The sequence below is a fragment of the Aythya marila genome, assembly GCF_965140915.1.
Source record: "Aythya marila genome assembly, chromosome: 6".
NCBI classification, from domain to species: Eukaryota; Metazoa; Chordata; class Aves; order Anseriformes; family Anatidae; genus Aythya; species Aythya marila.
In genome coordinates this window covers 17,931,729-17,951,739 of record NC_139047.1, presented here as the reverse complement: position 1 = coordinate 17,951,739, position 20,011 = coordinate 17,931,729, and the positions used below count along the sequence as shown (strand labels likewise).

The 20,011-nt window shown below is 41.7% G+C and overlaps 1 protein-coding gene across 1 annotated transcript; it reads left to right on the top strand.

The window, feature by feature from the left end:
- The first annotated feature begins 6,266 nt into the window (after window positions 1-6,266).
- On the top strand, window positions 6,267-14,886 carry CDCA7 (cell division cycle associated 7). Its single transcript, XM_082764031.1, has 10 exons — window positions 6,267-6,329; window positions 7,174-7,299; window positions 7,693-7,803; window positions 9,091-9,342; window positions 9,799-9,876; window positions 10,577-10,765; window positions 11,101-11,241; window positions 11,685-11,834; window positions 12,385-12,521; window positions 12,838-14,886. Exons 1-10 carry the CDS (start codon window positions 6,309-6,311, stop codon window positions 12,866-12,868), a joined length of 1,236 nt encoding a protein of 411 aa, XP_082620157.1. The 5' UTR covers window positions 6,267-6,308; the 3' UTR covers window positions 12,869-14,886.
- Window positions 14,887-20,011: the final 5,125 nt, after the last annotated feature.

The following is a 20,011-nucleotide window of genomic DNA, read 5'->3' as shown; positions in this document are numbered from 1 at the left end:
ACTTCCACATCTGCCTCTGCAACTGGCACAACATCTCACTGCTTTAGAGAATCCTTGTTTTCCTGACTCTACTTTCTCTAGGTTTTCATAGAACCGGGTACTGTTGCTGTTTTCTCAGTCCCCAAGAAGAACCCACGTTTTCCCTTTCCAGTTTAAAATTTTGTGACTTGCAAGAAGCCAGTTCTGAGATGTCTGCTGGATGAAAAACTGTAGAGAATTCATGATGGTAAATTCAGAACTGGATGTCCAAAGTGAATGAATACATGTACTTGAATGCAATGGGGGAGCTTATTTACAAAATCAGGTACAATTTTTATTAATTATTTTATTTATTTTTATGAATGTGTGAGGCTGTGGCTGTCACAGCTTACACGGGATCTGTTTGTTCATTTTGCAGTGTTTGGAACCGGTTCTCCTGGGAGTTGCAAGAGTTGCCTGGTGCCCTCTGGATGCCAGATGTTGCAGAAAGCTTCTGGTGTGACCAGCAGTATCTCTCCACAGCAGCTGGCTCTTGGCTGCCAGCAGGTTGGGAGGGAGGAAGCTGTGCTCAGCTCAGGCAGGAAGAGCAGGTTAACCTCAGCATCATGGTCCTTGGTTTCTGAAACTGTAAGGGCTTCCCCCAGCTGCTGATATGCTCGTGGCATGAGCAAGAAAAAAAAAAAAAAAGATGCTGAGACTTCTTGCTCTTTGCCAACAAACAGTATCATTCAATTTTTTAAGCATGTCTATTTTTAACTTTTTGTGTTTCCCATATACCTAAGGATATGAGAAAAAAAAAAAAAAACAAAACTCATGTGATATTTAGCCTTTCGGGACCATGCCATGCAACCTGAGAGCACAGCCATCTCACTATACCATTTCCTTTTCTTCCTGACATTAATTTCTGCTGTCTCAGAGAGTATCTGCTTGAAAGTCAGTAGTCACTGCAAATGTTTACAGTAGTCCTCCCTCTGGCACCAGGTACTCAGCAAGCCCAACAAACCCCATCCCATAGACCACCTCTTCTCACCTGCTTGAGCAGAATTATAACACACCAGGACAGATTCCTTGAGTCCTGACAAATTTGGGAAGGCCAACAGGATAGGTTTGATCTCATCTGATGCCCTTCAAACCCAATATTTTATTTTTTTATTTTTTATTTTTATAGAAAATATTGGCTATTGTAATTTTGCTCTTCCTTACCCACTCCCACTGAATGTTTTCTGGCAATCAACATCTGACAGCAATGCTACCCTCTGTGGTATGCACCAAGACCCCATGCACTCACCATGAGATTGCTAAACTGATTTAAGGCACAGAAGTTGCCAAAAGTCTCTGCGTCCTCCCCGTCCGTACTCAAAGTAACAATCCTCTGCTGGGGCTCCCCATACCATTTTCCTCCTCAGCCAATGCTGCTGAGGAGCAAACCCCAAGTATCAAGTATTTTAGGACCTTCTGTAAACCTGCTGCCAAGAATACTGGGCTGTGAATCAAAGATGAACACTTGAATTTTTTGATTGTGCTAGTGAACGCACTTTGACCTAATTATTATTATTATTATTACTTTAGGCTGGGAAAGACAGGCAGTTGCTTCTGTAATTGTGGAAAAAAACCCAAATCGAGAGACCTCCTGACATCTCACTTCACTTAAAATGGAGCCAAATAGCTGTTCTACCTCTGAAAATTACATCTGACAACATTATTTTCTGTGTATGTGTCCACCATAGAAGGGATTTTTACATAATTTTCTTATCTAATGAAGTGCCAAAGCTTAGCAGTTCAAGCCAGTCTGTTGCAAAAAGTTAGAGGTTATGGAGGAGAAGTCTATTATGGCAATAACACTAATAAGGGTCTGCCAAGATCGTGTTTTAGTAGGTGCAAACACAGGGCATTTGAGATGTACCTACCTCTCAGAGGACAGCGGCAGCACGGGGTAGCTGAGAGCCCCGGGGGTCGGTGCCTCCTCTGAGAAACTTGAAATGTTTGTGCAGGTGACGATGGCTGAACTACACACACGGACATAGTGCAGCACAAAGTGGCTTAATACACCTGGGGCTCAACATAACAGATTTATTTTCCTGCCTTGGCAAGAAAGGTCAGGGCTATCTGCAGCAGAGACAGGGCATTTTCCTCATGCTGTGAAAAAGCACATGAAGGCTCTGAAACCTTGAGCGGGGCTACCTGCCTGTCCCCCTGGCCCCCCATCCCGAGGGAGCTGCCAGAGAAGCAGAACCAGGGAGAAGGCGATGCCACCGCCTGTCCCCCCCCACCCGGCCCCCATCCTCTCCCAGCAGCAGCCTTTTGCTGGGGGCTGGCGGAGGCGACACAAATCAACACTCACAGAAAAGCTTATATAAAAAGGGAAAAAAAAAAAAAAAAAGAAAAACAGAGTGCAGTAAGCAATTTTGATTATTTTCTGATAGCCTCTTGTTTCCCACAGTTATGCATTTGCAGAACATTTTGTAAGCAATTTCTTTATGATGTGACTTAATCTATTTTGTGTTTTCAAAGGGAAATATAAATCGAAGCCCAAGAGTGAAAGGGCTGGGATCTTGAGCTTTTAAAAGTGGCTAGTGCATATTAACAGCAGCTACTTTTGATCAACAATTTTTTGCTATGTATTTTGTGGAATGGCTACAGGATACTCAAATGAGCATTGTAATTACACTCCATAATGTGCATCACAATGCCCTGGGCTCCGAATGATCTGTTGCAACGTGTACTTGGAATAATCATTAAGATTTCTATCAAAACTGACCAAATTTCAGCCATTCTCTGAGGGTGCTGATGAATGCAGGCTCCTAGAGGCATTTATCAACTAGCACTTTTCCTCCCCCTGGGCTGTATTTATTCCTCTGGTTTTCCTTCTCTTATATTTTCCGTTTTTATGGCCTTGCCAGTTTAGGTAGAAAAAACACGATATCAAATAGGACCAGATACGACCACCTCCAATTCAGCATGCAAGATGTGTTTGAACCCAGCTTTTACTAATGAGGAAATTGCAGCAAAGCACAAGGAGATACAAACCTATTAAATTAAAAAGCAAAAATTAAAAAAAAAAAAAAAATTATTTGGAGAGAGGAAAAGTGGATTTTTTTTTTTTTCCCCAGATCCTGTTTCTACATATCAGAGCACAGTCAAGCTAAAAAAGCACTTCAAAAACTTTATGTCTAGCAAACATGTAGAGGTCCAACTACAAATTAAATCTGTAAAAGTGGCCATCCTCCTTTTTCTGTGTAACAACAAAAGGTTTCTGTATTGCAATCAATAGCAGGCTACGTGATTATGTACCTTATTACATCTTGTATAGTAGTGTTAGCCACTGGAGGGTGACATCTGAACAAATACATATGCCTGATCAGATCTTTTACAGAAATACACCTTTCATGAGAGAGAAAAACAATTAGTGTGTTATAGGTTACCGATTTAAAATTTACATCATAAATCAATGTCTGATTATTTTAATGCAAAATGTTTTAGCTTCATTTTATTGCACTAACGGTTTTAATAACACACTATAATTTGCTCAGATGAAGAGGTGATTGGACAGCTCTTACAGAAATTTTTAATTACTGTCATTAGTGGTTGCAATCTTATTCTTTTCTGCAGAGCCGAGATACATGTTACTGCTTTGTGCCACAGGTACTCTGCGGTCATGAGAAACTGTACTCTACCCTTCTGCTGAAATACTCATGCCTAAAAAAAAATAAAAACCAAACAAACAAGGACCATAAAGTGCACTGTCTGTAGTTAAGACTGGTAGTGTTTAGCCATGGATGCAGCACTGGGAGTGCTGTGGACAGAGAGAAGAGCTTCACTACCATGCTGACAGCCAAAATGTGCATGCAGGGCAATGTGGAGGACAGCTCTCTGAGGGACCGAAGGTAACATTTGCTCTTTCTGACAATTGAGCTATTGTTGCTGGAGACTCATGCTCTAGCTACTGCTTGAAGCTCCTCATGTATCACCACTTTCAATTTCCCTGGGCAGATGCAGAAAGCATTGCATGCTGAACCTACTGCCCACCCTTCTGTAATTTCAGCCGATTTCTTTAGCAGATCTTCCAAGCGCTGCTTCCATGTACTAACAACTCATTTCAAGGAAAGCCAAGGTTTTAAAACAGACTTTTTCTTGGCAGTACCCCAGGGGTAAGCTCGCCAGGCTGTCCAGGGTAGAACAGAGCTGCCAAAGGGACACAGGTGCCCAGCAAGCATGGAGACAGAGGTCTAAGAATAAATCTGCAAAAGTGGCCATCCTCCTTTTGCTATGTGACAATGAGTGTCCTTTTGGGGTTGCAGTCGCCTGGGGCTCAACATAGAAATGTATTTTCCTGCCTTAGCAAGAAAGTCAACATCCCCTCACTGATCCCCTTTGCCTGCCCTGCCAAATGGTTTTCAAATGTCCTGGCCAGTTTCCTCAGTAAGTCCCTGCTCTGGCTGATAAATTTTAAAGCCAATTGATTACATATGTTGCTTGGAGAACGTGGTTTCCATTAAGCATTAAATGGAAAATTAGCTGCAGTCTGAAGCATGGACTCAGCTAGCCCATCAGTACTCCATAACATTTTATATGATGCTCTTAAAAGCTGTGAAGGTGGGTTATTTTCTAGTAAAGCCCTGACTCAAAATATTGATAAGAGCTGCTGTCATTGAGAAATGGGATCTCTTTTTCTGTGTACATAGGCTATTTTTTGTTTGTTTGTTTGTTTGTTTGTTTTCCCTGGAATAAGTAAATCCAGGCTCAGGAGGCACCCCTCTGCCCCGATGGGTCTTGGCAGGACACCGCCTGGGAGGCAAAGCTCCGTGAGCGCCGTGTGTGGGATCATACATGCGCTGGTGTCTGGTTCTCACCGGCTGTCCCTCACAGCCTTTTGTGTGCCGTGCAGGTAAGTGTGTAATTAGGGACTTACTGAAAATGGAGATGCTTTCACATGGCAGCTTGTGGCACACCCACAGAAAATATAAAACCTTGGCAAGGGCTCTTGTGCCCCATTGTGTTGTAGCCTAATGATGGGCTCGGGCCTGGGGCTGATGCATGGTTTGCTTTACACGGGCACAGGTCTGCGTGCGGGCCGCACGTGCGGGGCCTCCTTCCCTCATGCCCGCTGACAGGGGATTCGCATGCTGCCAGGAGGGCTCCTGGAAATGCTGAACAGCAGCCCCACTCCAGCCAAGGATAAAGGGAGGATTACGGCAAACAGCAGAGCCACAAATCCCCAACAGCTTCTTCAGGGCCTCTCCTGTTCCTATTGCTAACAAGTACCGGCTGTGCAGGCCTTGTTGTGCTGTGCGTAGTGGCTGTATTGGATTTAATGTGATACTGCAAATGTCACATAAAATGGTTTACAGTGACTGGAGATTTATTTTCCTCCAGCCTGCCTTCAAGTAACATCTTGTTCTTAGAGTAACACAGCCAACTTTTTTTCCCTAAAATCTTACCGCAGTGCTGTCACTGTCACTTTGCTCCTAATGCTGCACAGCACTGGTGAACCAGCAAATAACCCAGCAGCTATGATGGCAACACAGGAAGGCCTGCATGCTGCCGGCTGGGATTCTGCACGGCCTGCACGCGTGTCTGGTGTTTGCCTGCTGGGCTGGGGCTGGGGCTGCAGCTGGAGGGGCCCCAAGGGGCACACAGAGGCCCTGGGGGCTGCGGGGACGTGGGCCCCATCCTTGCTTGGGTGGAGATGTGGGGCACATGTGGTGAGAACAAGCCTGGCCCTTGAAAACTGGTAGTCGTGTGGTAGTTTATTATTATTATTATTATTATTATTATTATTATCATCATTATCATTATCATTATCATTATCATTATTATATCATAATCATCATTTTATTATGGTGTTTTATGATTATTATGGTGTTTTTTATTAACTATTATTATTTTTTTCAGAGAGTGGAGGACAAAAAATACTGCTTTGGCACGTAAACGAAAAAAAAAAAAAAGAAAAAAAAAAAAAAGAGGCGCGGGGACCACGCGGGCCTCCCGGCGCCTCCCCTCTGGCGCACGCCCCCCTCCGCCCGGGAGATTTTCGCGCCACACGGCCAGGTCCTTGCAGCTCCACAAACCCCGCACCTCCAGGGGAAAAAATAAAAAGGGGTGGGGGGATCCCCGCGCAGACCCCTCAGGGAGAACACATTAGAAGAGCGGTGGTTTTCCCCCCGTAGGGGTGCGGGGTCGGTGGCGGGGCGCGCGGTGCCGCGGCGGTGCGGGCTGCATCTGCCAGGACGCGGGCGCCGAGGCGGGAAAGGCGCCGGCAGGCCCCGCCCTCCCCGTCCCCGCCGCTTTGGCGCGAACGTTGAGTTCCCGCCACGCGCCCCGCCGCCAGCATGGCTCCGCCGCGCCCGCAGGTGGGGGACGGGACGGGACGGGACGGGACGGGACACGATACGATACGATACGATACGATACGATACGGGGGCCGCGGGGGGGGGCATGGGCATGGGGGGGAGCCGTGGAGGGCGTCCCGCCGCTCCCCGACACGGGGGGACGGCACCGGGAGCGGGGCGGGGGGCTTCGGGGGGCTGCGGCTGGTTCCTGCGGTGGTGAAGGGCTGGGCTGGGGACGACTGGTGGGGGTTTGGGTACCCGGGGGGGTGAGCAGCAGGGTGTAGGGGGCCCGGGAAATGAAGAGAGGAAGCCCGACAGACGGGGTGTGCCGTCCTGCAGGGGGAAATTGACGAAGCTGTTTGCAAGAGTTGTATTAAGCCCTTAATTAAGGGGTCTTAGCTAATTCCTTAACAATTACAGCGTTCTTGGTGTGTGCCTTGGTGTGTGTAATAGATCAGAGCAGCTTTCTAGAGAGGCTGCTTGTGTGCTTGGACGTCTTTCCGTCATTGTCTATAATGGCTGTACTTAGACCATGCGGGAAACGTGCACGTAACGAGTGGAGAACAATGTGATTTTTGTGTGGGTTTTCACCTCGTTGCAGTCATAAAAAGTGTTTTTGGATACTGAAAAACACTCATCCATAACAATGACCGGAAATGTGTGAGAGCAGAACCTATTCCCATGTCTAGCTTAGGAAATACTTCTTGTGATGATGATGATTCTGCTGGTGTGAGATGTTTTGTATAGTGTCCAAGTATGCTAAGAATTCTAAAACGTTGAAGCCTCCTAAGCTTCAGTTTAACGATGTGTCTAAAAGCTTGCAGCTGGCTGCCCCTATTAATGCTGTTGTCACTGTTCTTTACAGCGCCGAGGTTGCTGGGGAAGGAGAAACTTCAGGGCATTCCGAAATACGAAACTGATCCCCATGGAAACGTCCTCATCCTCTGATGACAGTTGTGACAGTTTTGGTTCTGATAATTTTGCAAACACGGTAAGTACGGTACAAGAACACATAAAACTGAATGTGCAGTGCTGGTAAGGACCCGTGTGTTTTGTGCATGATTAAAGCTGTTTGCTCTGCTTACAGTTTTGTATGGTAGTTATAAATCTGTGCTATGTACTGTAATTTAATTTCACTATTCGCTAGTGCTTCTAGGTGGTAATTGTTGGAAGTAGATTAGCTATTTATTCTAGCCTTTGAAATGTCACCTAACCTAACACGCCTGATAATTTGCAACTGCAGTTTTGAAACCACTTGTAAATCCCTTAACTTTTTTTTTTTTTTTTTTTTTTTTTACTGAGAAAGCTGTTAGCTTGTATTGCGCTTGTAAGTGTGAATTTTTTTCTGTACAACTAAAGTTAAAGGATATTTTATTCTTCATAGAAATGCAAGTTTAGGTCGGATATTACGGAAGAACTGGCAAAAATCTTTCATGAAGCCTCTGATGATGAATCCTTCTGTGGCTTTTCAGAAAATGAGATTGAAGATGCATTGGTAAGACAGTTGATTTTGGTTGGCCGTTTTAAATTTGAATCCTTACACATTCTTAATCAAAAAATAATGGCAACTTCAATTATTGTCAGAAAGAGCTGGTTTCATTTAATGTAATATACCATCAGTTTAAGTAGCCATAGTTGCATTTTCTTTTTGTTCTTCAATGCAAAATGTTATGCTAGCTCACAGACTCTAGCAAACCTGCGAAAAATCTCTGTGTACACTGGCATACATTCAGACTGCACTCTTACAGTGTAACAGAAAATGCTGTACTGCTTGAGAGTACTGTAGAAATAGTCATAGGTGGTGACATCCTGACTTCAGTACAAGATCAGGTTTGTAAGTGTTACCATGCTTGGCATAAAATAAGTTTCTGTTTTAACTTTAGAACCTACTGAGGAATAACTAGGTTAGCATGTGATTGAAAGAAGATGTGTACTTGAGTTAATGCACAGCAGTAAGGAGAAGGAATAGGAGACAACACTAGAATAAATATGTGTCGAAAAGGAATCAATAACTACACCTAAATGAACAACCAGGACCAAATATGTGGTTTAATAAAACCCTGTGTAAATAAGAATTGACAATTGAGACCAATGAAGACCTTTACACCAAAGCAGGTTGTTTATGTCTAGGACTAAAATATGACTGTCTTACCGAGTCTGAAACTACAAGCCTATCACAAAATGGGCTGTTCACTAAAGAAACTATTTCTTGTATTCACCGGACCCTTGATTCTCTTAAAAGTTCTTGTCAAGGTATTAGAACTCAAAGATAAGAAATTGCTGGAGTTTTATTCATCATTATTTCATTGACTAGTGTTAGGAGGAAGTTTTCACTTGCTAGCAATCTCACAGTATCAGTGATAGAAATCCTTCACAGTTTACAAACTCAGTTTTGACCTGTGATGAGAGCTGAGTAATGTTTTTTTTTTTTGTTTTGTTTTGTTTTTTAATACAACCAAATACAGTATGCTGAGAAATTGAGCCTTTAAAATGCTATTCTTTCTCAAACTCGCACACTAATTTTCACTGCTAGGCCTGCAAGTGACAGCTTAAAACTTCTGCAAGTGAAGTAAGGGTTTTTTTCTGATGTAGTACAGTGTGGCTTTCCTTGATAACTTTTTGGCTTTTTAAAAATTAAAATACACTAGACCATAGGACCGAAAGCTTAAAAACAGAAATGTATATTTCCTCTTCTACCGACCCTAAACAAAAAAAGGTCAAACTACGTAATTGCAGACCAGCTCACTTGGATTTGTACACTTCTATTCTGATTTGTTAATAGAAACTGGAATCAGATTCAGAGGAGAACGATGGAAGTGCTGAAAGTGAGGTAGCTCAAAGAGCGCAGAAATACCCTGCTCCTCTAAAAGTAGCTATGAAGTTTCCACCTCGAAGATCGGAAAGGAGGAAGGCTGAGATGGAAACTCTTCCTGAAAAGCTGATGCCTGCTCTGGATTCAGACTCTGATTCTGAAGAAAAGGGCTCTGTGTTTTTAGAAAAAAGAGCTTTAAACATCAAGGAAAACAAAGCAATGGTAAGTACTCAGTGTCTCCCCTCCTTTCTCCCATTCACCCCCTGCCTTGATTCTTGGGAACCTCTTTGGTTATTTAGATTAACTCTTAATGTATTCACATAATTCCCATTACAGGAATTTGTATTCCTAATATTTAACTCTGATACTCTGTTTGCTGGCACGTGATAATCCATAGGCTAAGTCCTTTAGTAAAAATTCTAATATTGAAGGCCTATTCCTGTTTAGGCTTGCAGCTTATTAAATTTGATTGTTTTCAAATTACCTGCAGTCTCTAGAACATAAAAATGAGACGTAAAAGTAAAAAGTTGAATGGCCATGCTTCCTGCAAGTAATTGTACTTCAAGCCAATTGCCCTAATCTAACAGTTTGTAGTAGCACATAAACTCCCTTTTAAGGCTCTGTTTAAGGCTCTGTTTCCTTTTTTTTTTTTTTTTTTTTTTTTCCTTCTATTGTTAGCTCGCAAAACTAATGGCGGAGCTGCAAAGTGTTTCTGGTATCTTTGGTGGGAGAAGGTCATTGCCAACTGCCAGTCAAGTAAGTATTAACTTTGTGTATTTGCTTTCAGGTTTCTGGGTCTCAAATTCTTGAATTACAAAAAATGACTCTTCATTAAAAGGCTTAATAAACCCTGGACATCAAAGTCCAGATCAGAATTGCACGTCTGCTTTAGTAAACAATACTCATTGTGCAACTCTGTTGATTTGGCACTGTATGAATTAATCCATTCAATTTTATAAAGGCCTAGGTGACTCCACTGGCCAATAAAACCAAATGAGATGCTATATAAATGCCTATTTATAGAAAGGCTGGAGATAAGGGGGGCGGCCAAAGCCTTGAAGCTCAAGTCTGAATGTTCTGTGACTTTGAAGCCATGGAAAAAAAAAAAAAAAAATGTCCTTGGATTTCATTGCTAGTTTATCTGTGAGCTGCGTGAGGGTGGGAATAACAATAAAGTGCAAACTTCTCATGGACATGGGTTCTGCTGCTGTGTGTGGGAATTACTGTATATCTATCTGCATGGAAACAAACAAGCTGCTTTTGGCTTGTTCTCCACATCTAGCAGTACACTCAAGACGAATTTGCCTAGGACGTTTTTTACCTTCTGTTTTCTGGTGGTGGGGGGAAGAATTCTTCTTTGGGAAAGAAAGAAAGAAAGCAGGCATGTATTTTGGAGACCAAATGCATAGTGGGGACAGGAGCTGTTGCTTAATTAGGGGCTTTTAAATTTTACCAGGGGCCAAAGCGACTTCCAAGACGTTCATTACCTAGAAGTGCATTGAGGAGGAACCCAGATCGAAGTTCTCGGCCACACACAAGATCCAGGTCTCTGACTGAAGGTCCTCCTACTCCTTTACCAGAAGAAGAAGATGATGACCGGTACTTCCTAGTAAGAAGAAGAACAATGTCTGATGAATACATGGAGGTAAGTTGAGGTTCTAGTTCTCCAGCAGCAGGTTGCTATTGAAGGTGGTTTTCTATCCTTTCAAGAAAACAGAATTTCATTCAGAGCACCTTATCCTAGATGAATTGCTTCCTCTGTACTCCAGCAGAAATTAAGTAAGCTCCAATGGCATTTCACTTGATCTGTCACCCTTTAGATGCTAAAGCAGCATACATATTGTATGTCTTTGCAAATCTCTCTCTTTTTTATATAGAAAGATTATTTGAGACTTTAGCATTGATTTGAAGATTTGCTCCTTGTTTGTGTAGAATGTTTGCTGAATCTAATCCTGACAATTTTGTGTCTTCATTATTCAGCATGATGCCCAAACTCCCAGGAGGGGTCACCGTGGTGCCATGGCTCTTCCACACATTGTACGCCCGGTTGAGGAGATAACGGAGGAGGAGCTGAATAACATTTGTGGATCTGCAAGAGAGAAAGTGTATAACAGGGCTATGGTAAGTATATTCTGACTTAGTGAAATGCATACTTCTGTGAAATCATTTGCCTGTTATTCTCTGCTTGTGGTTTAGCATCAAATAGAGCAGTTTCCCTTCTCACTGATAGGAGGGATGTGATTTTGGGGAGAAATATGCCTGAAGTCTTAAAATGTCGTCATCTCTCTTTCACTGAATTTATAGAATGGTCTTTACCAAGCCAGTTGGCTTGCTTTAACCCTGGAACAACCATATTACATAGGCGATACCAGCCTGTGAAAGTGTTTGTTAACAGCCACTGAAGATGTAATGTTAAAACAGGCTCTATTGAAACTTGTGAGGTGACTTTCTGTTCCAGGATAAGCACTGCTAACTGCCAAAGACTGCTTATTAATGCTCTCTTCCCCTAACTAGGGAGTTACTTTTAATGTTTTGTTTCCTGAATTGCTTCCCCCATGTTGTAGGGATCCACCTGTCATCAGTGTCGACAAAAAACCATAGATACCAAGACAAATTGCCGTAACCCTGATTGCATAGGGGTACGGGGCCAGTTCTGTGGGCCGTGCCTCCGCAATAGGTATGGGGAAGATGTCAGAACAGCGTTGCTGGATCCGGTAAGACAGTTTTGAACATTGGCTTTATTGTGCTTAACTTGAGCAGAAAAGTACATCTGTTACTCATAGCTAAAGAGTTGCTTGCAGTGCTGTGATACATAATGTGTTTTTAATTTGATTCAGTCCTGGTGACAGAAATATTTACTAGTTACGTGGTTCTATTTACAGGAATAAACTATGAGAGCAGAGAAGCTGACAAAATATTCTTATATTTGAGCATCAGAATAGCATTCTCTATTTTACTTTGCATTAGTGCTTAATGCAGTACAGAGAATTATATTGTGGACAAATTTCATTGCTACTGTGGGCTATGGAAATGGTGCAGGAGTTGAGCAGAGCAGAATGCTGCCTGTGGTTATGTGCAAAGAAGGCAAAGGAGAGTTTAATGCTTTAGAGACTGAAGAGTTTGGACTCTTCTGTACTGGTGACTCTTGCAGCACTGACGGTCAATGTAAAACTAAGTGGAGAGCAGGATCATCTAATTCACAGTTGTGAATCATGTCTGGCATTGCAGCTCAGTTAAAAAGGATGTTGTCTGTCTTTCGTCTAGAACTGGAGGTGCCCACCGTGTCGTGGAATCTGCAACTGTAGCTTCTGCAGACAGAGAGATGGCCGATGTGCTACAGGTGTGCTGGTCTATCTGGCCAAGTACCATGGCTATGACAATGTCCATGCCTACTTGAAAAGGTAAGCATGCTGTTGTGTCAGTGGCATGGTTCTACTCTAGTGGGTTAAGCAGCTGAAAGCTGGGAGAGAATATTCCGTTCACATCTGTTTGTCAGGTAGATGTCACAAGACTAGTCCACGTTGTCTTTGGAATCTGAGATTTTTCCCACAGGGCTTTTCTGACGTTTGTTCTTAACCAAATCAAGTGGTATATTCACTCTGTCTCTTTGCTTTTAACTTGACCTGTGTTTATTATCATGACCTCCGCTAATGTGTCTAGAAGGTTTCCAAGCAGTGGTTTGCTATAAACTAACTCAAGTTTCTACTTGTCTTTCAGTCTGAAACATGAACTTGGAATGGAAGACTGAAGCTGTGATTGCCTTTAAATTACGTACTCTTTCACCAATGCCATATTATCACCTACTGTGAATCATTTAATCAAATGAGATTACAAAGCCAGTGCCTTTGTTCCCTCCCCTTTGGGGCAAAAATAGTGCATCTCAGTGCAAATCACACTTGGAGAAACTGTTTAATGAGGGGCATTGCCCACAGACCATTGTTTTCTTTTTAAACAACTTTTGCAAAACAGAAAACCAGATAACATCAGTTCTTGCTTTCATGCCAACAATGTGTTTTTTTTTGTTTTTTTTTTTCCTGAAAGAAGATGGGACTTTAAGCCATTGGAGTTCTATTCATGCCGTAATCTGTGCTGCAGGTTTATTTATGCTTTGAAGTTGATCACAAAAAGATAGAGATGTTTTGAACATTTCAGGGCATTGTTCCCCACAGAACCAAGCAGGGAAAGGTGTGTGCTTAACTCCTGGCCAACTTGTGCTGCAATAGACTCTTACTGAACATAAATGATCAAATGGAAGCTAACAATTCTCTAAAACAGCAACTCATTCTTAAGTTCAAAAAGGAAGCCCTGAAGGTTGTGGTCGAGCAGTCTCCAAGCATTAACATTTGGTTTTATAAAGTACTTAAAGTGCACATTGGCCATTTTGAAGGAGATTCTTTAGTGAGTGACAAATTGTAGCAGAAGCGACTGGGGGTAAGCACTTTTGTTCTGTGTTTTCTCAGATGAGAGGAGGCCACTGCTGAAAGCTTCCATAGCACCGCACTAGAGTTATCTAGTGATGACAGTAATCTGAAAGTGCTGGTATGCATCACAGTGACCACTTAAATTACTGTTGGTTTTTTGGGTTCTCTTTTCCCTGCTCTTGCTGCCAACTATGGACTTGCTTCTGTGCAGAATCAGCCCAGGTCCTGGCAAAGGAGGATGCTTGGCTAAGTAGAGGAGTAGTGGTTTGTTTCGCTGTTGACCAACTACAAGCGGATTAAGGGTGGCAGCTTGTTGAACTCTGTCAGGAAAAGGGGCAATGACAAGCAGTCACTGGAATCAGAAGCCTTAATTTTCTTTTACCTATGAACAAAACGAAAAAGTAAGGACTTCCTAAACTACAGTCCAGCTTAAAGTGAATTATTCTTTCAATTGCGTAGAGCTTTGCAAACATAAATAGATAATGTTCTCAAAAGACATACCCTGGCTGTGGTAACAGATAAAGAAGAACAAATGATCAAAAGGCTTTTAAAAATAAAAAAAAAGGAGATGTAAAGGTTGCGTACAGTTTGTGAGCACTTATAAATATGATTAGTGCTGTGGTCTCCTTAACAGTCCATCCGTACTTCTATTTGTATCTGGCTGCCTGTGATCATAGGGGGTTGTTTTGCATGATGTTAATGAAGCACGAGTACAGCAAAAACTGAGATGAAGAGTATCTGGTGTTGCATGTACAGTGTCTTCTATTTTACAGCAGTGAGTGCATAAGGTGCCACAAAAATTGTATCTGGAGAACCACAGTGTATAATTGCGCTTAGTTTGGCAATGGAAACTACTGTATAAGCTTTGTATAAGGTTTAGAATGCAATGTTATACATAATGTACAGTTGAATAGTAGGGAGAATCAGCTTGGATTTATTAAGCACTAGAACAAAACATGGCTTTTGACCCCTCTGCTTGCACAGTGTTTGTACTGTGTGTGTATATAACGACCCATGATTTATACCTTTCTGGGAGCTAGATCAGTGTGTGTGGGAGGAGAGAAGAATTTGAACACAAGATACTTATGTCTCAGACTTGAAGATCTGTTTCATAAATCATCTGTGCTGTTGAAAATCTCCTGTCCTCCGGTTTTGTAGCGTGAATAGCTGTGCAATCTAATGTGGAGTGTGATCTACCCTCTAGGTACATTTCATGAAGAAGGAACTCTAGAAGTACATGTTCTGACAGATAAGAGCGATTTTTTCTAATTGCTGGGCTTCCCTTCTGATTGCTAGAGCTTGAAAGGACTGTGCTAAAAGCAAACTCTTGCTTTGTATCCTGGAGACTGCTGTATTAAGATTGTTTTCATCTGCAAAGCTGTATGAAAGTTTTTTTATTTTGAAAATAAAAATTTTCTGGGTTAGAATTTCTTGCCTCTTAATTGTTCTTAAAAAGTCCATTACAGCTGCACTTAGTTTTTACCACTTTTAAGATAAGCCACTTTTCAGATGTATTACATGTACAGTTGAGAAGTACAGGAGTTGGTTGCTCTCATCATTCATGGAGGAGCAGTGTGACTACATCTTTCTCTCCCCAGTCCTGTGTACCTGAACTGGGCTTGCTTTGATAGCCATGCAGTTTGGATTGAATTGTCTGGTAGTTAATGACTAACTTGGGGTGATGGAAATACAGTTACTGAGTTCAGGCAAGATGCAGATGTTGAGAACCTTCAGCCTTTTTTCTTTAAGCTAGATATCTATATTCATCATGAGATGGAGAGGACAATATAGTTTGACGCAAGTAGAAGTCAGATGCCTGCTACTGTCTCCCCTCCCCCCATTAAGTTTAGAACTGTGTGTTAAAGTAGAGAATTAACCAGGGACCTTGTTAGCAGGCTGGTAGTGCACAAGACCATTTCTGATACTTCTTGCTGGAGTCACTAGCTTCGTCTAAGAGAGGAGTTGAATGAGACTATGGCAGAAGATTCCATGAAAATTGTACTGAGATGGTGGGAACAGGAAAGTGATTGAGCGGAGTGTCTGAGCTGCCCATAAATACGCTCTAATGGTAAAATCCTCATTTTCGTTAAGATCACCAAAAGTTTTGTACAGATGCTTACCTTTCATCACCACTGGTGACGTGAGAGAAAATTTGTATTTATGTAGTATGTTAGTTTTAAGGTTTACATAATGCTGAGGTGTCTCAATACAACTCTTCCCCCCAAGCCTCTCTACCACAGCTGCTTAAGTATTGCTGATATTAACCTGACAAAGGACTCATGCTTTATATCTGCAGCAAGTGGGTGGCAATTTAAGATACTTCATGGGGAGAAAAGTCTAACTATTCAGTAGTTTTGAAAACAAAGATGCATGGAAGCAGAATCACTGGAAAAGGAAGACCAGAAGAATGAAGCTCATGCATAAGGTAGAATGACTTAATTTATTACTGAAAAAGGCTGCATGAGTTGATGATTCCCTCGCTACTTTTAGCTCTAGGGCAGGTGGTCTTGCATCTAGGTCTGATAAAACTTCCAACTTTTTTCTAAAACCTGTTATAATCATTTGTAATTGCTAGAAAGGATTAATAGGCAAATTGCACTCTTAGATTTCTTGGAGCTTTGTTCCTTGTGCATTCTTAGGGGTGTATGGGAAGGGCATTTGTGCCTATGAAACAGTCTGTGAGGAAATAGTACTGGAAGGGTGATCAATAACTCCTTTTTAATGTTAAATATGTAAGTATAACCTAAAGCCTGCTTATGAATCAATTATTCTTTCACATTGATATAGTATCTAGAGATGGAATTGGACAATTTTCTCCTTAATATCAGAAGATTCTCTTAAAGTAATATATATTAATACATATTTTTTGGTTATTCCCTGTCTCACTTTCTTTTTAATTTAGCCATATGTTGAAGTGTTAGGTCTCCTCAGGTGTATTCCCTTGAAATAAGGATTTTTGTCTCTTAACCTATGAAGCAAAAAGTATTTTTCCTTGTGTGTAAGCTACAAAAATAGCATTAAAGAATTACTTCACAGGCTGCTAAAGTAACACACACTGCACATTCCAGAGCAGCACACTCAGCTGCTTAACAACAGCTACATTAATGTGGGGAGGTGTAATGAAAATTTAAAAAACACACGTTAGCTTTGGAAACAACTCCCTCTGCCTTCCCAGCTTCATGGGCTAAGATACCTTTTATTTGTGTGTTTAAAAAATCTTATATATAAAGAAAAGGAAGGATGTGATAATACAGAGCATACATAGCAGCATTTGCTCAGGTAGGTTAAAAGGATCAAAAAGGGCAAAGCAATTGCATCTAGTTGGAGAAGAGCTTTGTGCTGTAGGTTAAGGGATTACAGCTAGCTTTGAAACCTCACCTGTAAGAGGCAATGTAAAGGCGTAGTTCTCCACATCTAATGCATTTGGCAAAGGAGCCACCCACTGACCTCTGCTGGCATAAACCAGCCTGTTCTCTTACGGCATTCTGTGAGTGCAGCTCTTGCATGGCTAATGGCATAAGCTAGTATGAAGATTTTAGAAACACCACCTGCTGTTCTCTAATGTTCTTGGCCATGCAGCTAGAACAAAGTGAATAGGAAGATACAGCTTCCTCTGTCAATTGTAGGCTGCCTAGTCTGTGGGGTCCTGAACTCCAGCACCATGTAGTACTGTGCAGTGTCAGAGAAATATGTGAATGTGTCAGCTCCAAGTGTTACGTGAGGGCATCATCACATCTTCGTGTTTAGTTCTCACCCTGGTACCAAATAAGCCTGGGATGCCTAGGTGGGTGCCTCAAACAAAACAGCCACTCACTCTTTGGAGTGAAAGGTGGGTGTAAGATGTGAACCCAAAGGTGTAATGGTCAGTGCTAGTGGTAGGGGTCTTGGAAGTGGAAGGGGGAGGGCAGGACAGGAACCCTATGGTGATTGGTAGTTATAAGAAGCTGTGGATACTGAATTTGTATGAAAACGCCTGGAGGATGGAACTACAGGCACGTTAAAGATCTGCTTACTACTACCAGTACAGGCTTCCTTCTGACTGGAATTGAACCTGCTCCAGTTGCAAGGGTGACAAACAGTTCTGTTAAATTAAAAAAAAAATATCAAAACCAACTAACCAACCAAACTCTGCACAACCAGAAGATGTGGTATGGTCAGGATGGAGTAGAAAGGTATCGCATCAGTCTGCCTTTTATTAGTAGTACTTCAGCAGTATTTCTCAGTGCTGATTGCTTAAAGTAGAAAAGCTTAAATCAGCTGAACTATAGATCCTGCTGTGTTGAGCCCTACTCATACAATCTTTCCCCTGGAGTATGTCTGCAGGTACAACTTACCTGCTCCTGAAAATGGAAACAAAATGTTGCTAAAATTATAGCTTTGTGTTTGGGCTCAAGTTAGCTTTATATCCTTATCCGTATGTTAATATCATTGCAGGCAGGGAGAGTGAAATTGTGTCCTAGGCTGTGTGAAGAGGTTTAAGTAACAGAAGCCTATGGTAAGCATCCTCATACCATTGTAATCACATACACAGTAACAAAGCAATCCTACCAGCACCCCTTCTGTTGGCCTTGTTTTACTTCCTTTTAATTTGAATGCCCACGTGAACATGGTATGTTTGTGAATTGTTATATAAACTGGGCAAGCTCAACTGACTGCCATGAGGGCTGAGGGTAAGAAGGCTCCTTCAAATATTAAAATTCATATATCCTTCCTGAATATCCAAGCAAGCTCCTGTCTGTAAACAAAACAACTGTAAGACTTTATTGGAAATGAACAATTTTAGAATTCAGAGAGATGTAGATGTTTTCTATTACATTGTATAGCTGAGGTAAAACAAGTCCAATCAGCATCAACCATTTTGTTTGGTAACATGAAGATCCACTATCTTTAGATGTGCTCTGAAGTTCCAGATCTAGAAGCCTGGTTATGTTTCTACTCAAATGTGAATGAACATAAGCACTCTTGCACGATTCTCTTTTTATATAGCTTATTAGCAGAATTTAGCAGTAGGAAAGATCCTATTTCTTAGTGCTTTTGTGGTGTGGGTTTTTTGTTGTTAGGTGTAGGGGGTGGGGTTGGTTTGGGTTTTGGGTATTTCTTTTTGAGCCTGGTTATAATGCGAATACAAGTGATAACAGTGAATCATCAGGGAAAAAAAAAAAGCCCTTTGGAAATAAGCCAGAGTCAAATTCTTTTCTCGTGCTCTGTTCAATCTGCTTCCTCTTTAAAAGAAAACTTTCACATTAGCAGAAAAATAAATGCTTAGCCAGAGTTCTTTTTGTGTCCCTTTCAGCAGGGAGAAGGGGATGAGTGTGCTGAGCTCAATGCCCATGCTGGCTTCCTCCTGCCGTGGAGAGTTAACACTCTAAAGGCTTTTTCTTCCCCCTTTATTTCTGTTTTCATTTAATTCTTATGATAAAGTTTCGATGTTACATTTTTGGCATTGGAAACCAAGTGCAGAGTTTTGTTGTGAGGAACTGACCTGCTTTGACATAATCCCAATTTTCTCTAGGAGAACAACTTCTGGTTTTCAAAGAGTTGCTGGGGCTAGAGAATAGCAACTGCGCTACAGACCTCTTGAAAGTAGCTCCAGTAAATAAGTAAATATCAGTATCTATGGTAGCTGTATGTCAATACAGCATACAGATGCAGAGTTCTGTCAAAGCCTTCTGGTATCACTTTAAACAAGTCACCTTATCTGCTTAGACCAAAACACCCTTCATCCACATATCTGAAGGCTGTTAAAAAATAAAATCAAAAAATTAAAAAAAGAATGTTCCTAATGTGACCATAACTTGCTTTTTATCAAGGCATGCAGATTTTCCACAGCAAGGAGTAACGCTCTTTTTTTTCTTGCTTACCTTCCAGGCACAGATGGTAGACAGCCTTTCTCCTTGCAAGCAAAGTCTATTTCTTAGTCTTAATAAGTATGAGGTATATTTTTATGGGCTAAATTCTGCTTTAGAGCTGAAACAAAGTAGTTGAAAGTATTGCAAGCTGTCAGTTGCCATTTTCTTTCTTACCTATTTTTTCCAAAAGGTCTAAAATGCAATGTCTAGAACTCTCCCCCAGTTCTGAGGAAAAATTCTGCTGGTGAGCTGAACAGTTTGTCTGCTATCATGCTTAGCTAACTTGCTAACTAAGGCTGCCTGAAATTTAGCTTCTGGTTTTCCCTGTATATGTATCACATTATGCTTTTAACATTCTAGGATCTTTAAAGAGACTTGATTCTTGCAAGGTCTTAGGGTTCCCTGCTATGAAAAGCTGTCAGCCTTGTTGGAGTACCCTTGTTTCTCATTTGCCATGGCTCACTATATCTACACAGTATGCAAGGAGATGTATGGATTTTGTAAAAATGACTCTTAGACATGTCTATGACAAACAATTCAATCTCTTCCCTATAGTTAAAAACACCTAAAACCTTTTTGTGCCTCAGTTTCTGAGCACTATTTTCCTGCTGTTTGCTAGCC

What these genes read in the sequence shown, in the direction of transcription:
- CDCA7 (XM_082764031.1), top strand. Translation starts at nt 6,309, where the DNA reads ATGGCTCCGCCGCGCCCGCAG. An exon ending in ATGAGATTGAAGATGCATTG is followed by an intron (nt 7,804 to 9,090) that starts GTAAGACAGTTG and finishes ATTTGTTAATAG; the next exon opens with AAACTGGAATCAGATTCAGA. An exon ending in CATTGCCAACTGCCAGTCAA is followed by an intron (nt 9,877 to 10,576) that starts GTAAGTATTAAC and finishes AAATTTTACCAG; the next exon opens with GGGCCAAAGCGACTTCCAAG.